Source organism: Panulirus ornatus, chromosome 72, assembly GCF_036320965.1.
Source record: "Panulirus ornatus isolate Po-2019 chromosome 72, ASM3632096v1, whole genome shotgun sequence".
NCBI classification, from domain to species: Eukaryota; Metazoa; Arthropoda; class Malacostraca; order Decapoda; family Palinuridae; genus Panulirus; species Panulirus ornatus.
Genome location: NC_092295.1, coordinates 12,918,399 through 12,924,398, shown reverse-complemented (window position 1 = coordinate 12,924,398; position 6,000 = coordinate 12,918,399). Strand labels below are relative to the sequence as shown.

General features: G+C 41.1%; 1 protein-coding gene across 4 annotated transcripts in view; it reads left to right on the top strand.

The window, feature by feature from the left end:
• The first annotated feature begins 2,848 nt into the window (after positions 1 to 2,848).
• The window catches only part of LOC139748061 (uncharacterized), a 96,764-nt gene continuing 93,612 nt past the window's right edge, over positions 2,849 to 6,000 (top strand). For all 4 annotated transcript variants that reach the window (XM_071660646.1, XM_071660648.1, XM_071660647.1 and 1 more), the window contains exons 1-2: positions 2,849 to 2,979; positions 3,117 to 3,238. In XM_071660646.1, the coding sequence (XP_071516747.1) occupies positions 3,121 to 3,238 (118 nt within the window). In that variant the 5' untranslated portion in view covers positions 2,849 to 2,979; positions 3,117 to 3,120. The remainder of the gene's footprint in view (positions 2,980 to 3,116; positions 3,239 to 6,000) is intronic.

Here is a 6,000-nt window from a genome sequence, read left to right as displayed (position 1 = left end):
GAGTAGTGCTACTCCTTCCCTTGCTCTTGTCCTCTCATTAACCCCTGACTTTACTCCCAAGACATTCCCAAACCACTCTTCCCCTTTACAATTGAGCTTCGAATCACTCAGAGCCAAAACATCCCGGCTCCTTTCCTCAAACATACTATCTATCTCTCCTTTTTCTCATCTTGGTTACATCCACACACATTTAGACACCCCAATTTGAGCCTTCGAGGAGGATGAGCACTCCCCGCGTGACTCTTTCTTATGTTTCCACGTTTAAAAAGTTAAAATACGAGAAGGGGAGGGTTTCTAGTCCCCCGCTCCAGTCCCCTTTAGTCGCCTTCTACGACACGTGAGGAAAGCGTGGGAAGTATTCTTTCTCCCCTATCCCCTAATATATTAAATATATATATATATATATATATATATATATATATATATATATATATATATATATATATATGGTGTAGGCAGGCAAGTTGTTAGAAGCAGCGAAAAGTTTTTATCGAGGATGTAAGGCATGTGTACGTGTAGGAAGAGAGGAAAGTGATTGGATCTCAGTGAATGTCGGTTTGCGGCAGGGGTGTGTGATGTCTCCATGGTTGTTTAATTTGTTTATGGATGGGGTTGTTAGGAGGTGAATGCAAGAGTTTTGGAAAGAGGGTCAAGTATGAAGTCTGTTGGGGATGAGAGAGCTTGGGAAGTGAGTCAGTTGTTGTTCGCTGATGATACAGCGCTGGTGGCTGATTCATGTGTGAAACTGCAGAAGCTGGTGACGGAGTTTGGTAAAGTGTGTGAAGAAGAAAGTTAAGAGTAAATGTGAATAAGAGCAAGGTTATTAGGTACAGTAGGGTTGAGGGTCAAGTCAATTGGGAGGTGAGTTTGAATGGAGAAAAACTGGAGGAAGTGAAGTGTTTTAGATATCTGGGAGTGGATCTGTCAGCGGATGGAACCATGGAAGCGGAAGTGGATCATAGGGTGGGGGAGGGGGCGAAAATTTTGGGAGCCTTGAAGAATGTGTGGAAGTCGAGAACATTATCCCGGAAAGCAAAAATGGGTATGTTTGAAGGAATAGTGGTTCCAACAATGTTGTATGGTTGCGAGGCGTGGGCTATGGATAGAGTTGTGCGCAGGAGGATGGATGTGCTGGAAATGAGATGTTTGAGGACAATGTGTGGTGTGAGGTGGTTTGATCGAGTAAGTAACGTAAGGGTAAGAGAGATGTGTGGAAATAAAAAGAGCGTGGTTGAGAGAGCAGAAGAGGGTGTTTTGAAATGGTTTGGGCACATGGAGAGAATGAGTGAGGAAAGATTGACCAAGAGGATATATGTGTCGGAGGTGGAGGGAACGAGGAGAAGAGGGAGACCAAATTGGAGGTGGAAAGATGGAGTGAAAAGGATTTTGTGTGATCGGGGCCTGAACATGCAGGAGGGTGAAAGGAGGGCAAGAAATAGAGCAAATTGGAGTGATGTGGTATACAGGGGTTGACGTGCTGTCAGTGGATTGAATCAAGGCATGTGAAGCGTCCGGGGTAAACCATGGAAAGCTGTGTAGGTATGTATATTTGCGTGTGTGGACGTGTGTATGTACATGTGTATGGGGGGGGGGGTTGGGCCATTTCTTTCGTCTGTTTCCTTGCGCTACCTCGCAGACGCGGGAGACAGCGACAAAGTATAAAAAAAAAAAAATATATATATATATCATATGCCTTCTCCAGATCCATAAATGCTACATACAAATCCATTTGCTTTTCTAAGTATTTCTCACATACATTCTTCAAAGCAAACACCTGATCCACACATCCTCTACCACTTCTGAAACCACCCTGCTCTTCCCCAATCTGATGCTCTGTACATGCCTTCACCCTCTCAATCAATACCCTCCCATATACTTTACCAGGAATACTCAACAAACTTATACCTCTGTAATTTGAGCACTCACTCTTATCCCCTTTGCCTTTGTACAATGGCACTATGCACGCATTCCGCCAATCCTCAGGCACCTCACCATGAGTCATACATACATTAAATAACCTTACCAACCAGTCAACAATACAGTCACCCCCTTTTTTAATAAATTCCACTGCAATACCATCCAAACCTGCTGCCTTGCCGGCTTTCATCTTCCGCAAAGCTTTCACTACCTCTTCTCTGTTTACCAAATCATTTTCCCCAACCCTCTCACTTTGCACACCACCTCGACCAAAACATCCTATATCTGCCACTCTATCATGAAACACATTCAACAAACCTTCAAAATACTCACTCCATCTCCTTCTCACATCACCACTACTTGGTATCACCTCCCCATTTGCACCCTTCACTGAAGTTCCCATTTGCTCCCTTGTCTTACGCACTTTATTTACCTCCTTCCAGAACATCTTTTTATTCTCCCTAAAATTTAATGATACTCTCTCACCCCAACTCTCATTTGCCCTTTTTTTCACCTCTTGCACCTTTCTCTTGACCTCCTGTCTCTTTCTTTTATACATCTCCCACTCAATTGCATTTTTTCCCTGCAAAAAAATCGTCCAAATGCCTCTCTCTTCTCTTTCACTAATACTCTTACTTCTTCATCCCACCACTCACTACCCTTTCTAATCAACCCACCTCCCACTCTTCTCATGCCACTAGCATCTTTTGCGCAATCCATCACTGATTCCCTAAATACATCCCATTCCTCCCCCACTCCCCTTACTTCCATTGTTCTCACCTTTTTCCATTCTGTACTCAGAATATATATATACCAAGCTTGAATTTTGTTTGTGAGAACACCCTATCAATGACTGCGAAGCATTTGTTCATGCTTCGTGATCCGAAATAGCTATTGTAAAACAAAGGTTCATTTCTGTATCAGGCATATGGAACAGGTTCGGTCAGGTGAGTCGGTGTTCGAGTGAGCAACGAAGACGACCTTGTGGGGTCAGGCGGATCGGGTTGTTTTGATCAGCAGTTGGTCCAGACGACTGCAGGACAGTTCAAGGTTGTGTCATAAGTAAGTCTTTTCTTTTGTTTTTTAGTGTTTATATTTACCGACTTTGGTGAAGTCTTAATGGGAGATATACGCTTAAGTGTTGCCCAGACTGAGATCGTGTTTTCTTTGCTGATATCGTGTATCTTTATCTTGCACAGAGTAATGTTTGGCAAGCCAGAGAAGATGGCCACAAGGAAGATGGCCAGGGTTATCACCATCTTCACCTGCGTATTCTTCATGGTGATGTGGCCACCCCTCGTGTCTCCACGAACAATCTCGGGTCAGTGATAGACGTTTCGTTGTACATCTTAACGACTGTATGAGTGTTATGTAGGTCACTCCGGCAGTCCTCGGGCGTCATCGCCTTGGCTACATTCCCGTCCAATCACTCGAAGTTTAAGAGTTCGATACCTGTAAAGGTTGACAGGAGCAACATGCTTTCGTAAACGTCGGTTTTCCGTGCGTGACTTTGGAATCATTGTTCTGGGAGAACTTGAAAAGATTTGAATGTCAGTTTTTGGAATAATAGGGAAAATATTTTGTAAATAATTGTTCTACAAAAAAAGATTACGTTAGGTAAAAGTCTAACTTAGCTGTATATCGCCAGTATACTTACTGACTTGTTTGTGGTTTGAATGTGGCTTAGCGTGATTTAAAAGATTGTACTAATCAAAATACGTTAGCTGAAGCTTATGAACTTTGAAAAAAGGCTCTTTAAGTCTAGGAGAAGAAGCGTCAGTCCAAAGTCAACAAAAGTTATTCAAACATATCCTAACCAAGTTTGCGAGATCTATCATTAGCAGAAATTTATCAACGTTGGTATAGTTTGTGGCTGGGACCCGCATGATGTTTACTTCTGGGGAGAGTGGATGGTGGTGGGAACAGCCACTCGGTGTTGCTGTCATCGTACGCGATGTGGTCATGGGTGTGTCTCGTGTACTTGAGAATTGTTTAACTTTTCTACCAGGAAAGGTTAGGTTTGTGTACGTGTTTACATTCTGTATATTGATCAGTTCTATAGTCATATTCAGTATCGTATACGTATAGTTTTTGCTCCCTTGCAGAGCGATATAACCGCTTATCAAAGTAGCTTGGTACACACAGCTAAAAGCGATGCAGATTTTCTCTTTTATCGTGTTTTTCTTGTAACTATTTTATGGCTTATATTCTCTAGGAAAATGGTGGTTTTTCCCAGTTTAGCTACGCACCGAAACGACCATTTGAGTATTATTTTTTTCCTCTGCTGGTGTATACATACAACGTAGAGGACAAAAGTTTTTGGAACAAAATTCCAAGCATTATTTTACTGTTGTGGAAATGTTTTTTGGAAATGTTGTGGGTTAGCGGACAGTACACTAGATGGTATTGTAAGAAATATTATCTATCAAAAGCTTGCCTATCTTCCTCTCTAATTAGAGCAGAGATTTATTATATTAGCAAGTTAAGCTAGAAGTAAGTGACAAGTTTCGCGCCAAATGCCAGTTACTGTTGACATAGCAGACCGAACTGCCGTTTATGTAGCCGACCAGCCTCCCCACAAGATTGCAGACCTGAATGCCATTTGTATCACCGTCCACCCTCTCCACTAACAGCCATTCCACGATACCCCAGCAGCAGAACACATTATTTCTGTATTACAGTTTCACACATCTGGCGAATTTCTGGTTATTGTTTTGGAATCTGTAGTTGGGTAATTTTAAGACTCCTTTCTTCCATTCCATTTCTCCCGGAAATGATTATTTCCCCAGGAAATTACGATACTTTTTGTTGGAGAATGTGATTGTATCTAATCCAATGTTTACATAACCAGCGTCGGACAGAGCTCATGATTAATTAATTTTGTTGTTAGGTTTATATGGTTTGGTTGTCACTGTTTTCCGATGGTTTTTTTTTACATCTTTTATGATTCTGACCTTCATTTCTATCGCAAATCTCTTTATTTTTATTACTCCGTCCATCAAAAACCTATTATTTCCACTAGGGGTTCTCATTATCTTGGATAAAGAGAGGGAGTTATGTCACAAGGTAGTAATCTGTAGTAGAAATTATCAGAATCTCTTAAAACTCCACGAAAACCATCGGGGGAAAAGTTATTGAAACTTCCGAACAGGTGGATGTCTGAACCTGTAATTTTACCACTATTTCTGCTGTAAATCTTGGTCGTCAAGGTAGGCAATATAGTTTTGACAGCTTTTGATTTACTAATCTATCGTTTTAATCCTACAATTATCAACATTCGTAACCCAGTCCCCCTCCACTCGCCATGTCTAACATTGTACAATGGAATTTAATGCTCCACATTGCGTGTCTCACCTTCCAATGTGTTCTGTAAACAAACCATTGTTGCAGATTCTTTTTCTCTTTAGATATCCAAAGCCAATTTAGATATACGTCTAAAGTGGAAACTATTACTTTATCGCCAAATTGACTGAGGAGGAAAACGTTTGAAAGACTTCTTCAGCTCCTGTAGGTCAACGAAGCCAATTATCTCTTTACTTTGCTCCGCTTATGTTCTTTTCTATAAAAGTCTGAGAAATGCGAACGTCAACTTTTATTGCTGATTTCATATTGGGAAAACAGACCAGACGAATGACTTGTTTACCCTCAGACTATAGTTGGCAGATGCCACCAGATGTCCTATATATATATATATATATATATATATATATATATATATATATATATGCTTGTGGCATGAGAAGAGTGGGAGGTGGGTTGATTAGAAAGGGTAGTGAGTGGTGGGATGAAGAAGTAAGATTATTAGTGAAAGAGAAGAGAGAGGCATTTGGACGATTTTTGCAGGGAAAAAATGCAATTAAGTGGGAGATGTATAAAAGAAAGAGACAGGAGGTCAAGAGAAAGGTGCAAGAGGTGAACAAAGGGCAAATGAGAGTTGGGGTGAGAGAGTATCATTAAATTTTAGGGAGAATAAAAAGATGTTCTGGAAGGAGGTAAATTAAGTGCGTAAGACAAGGGAGCAAATGGGAACTTCAGTGAAGGACGCAAATGGGGAGGTGATAACAAGTAGTGGTGATGTGAGAA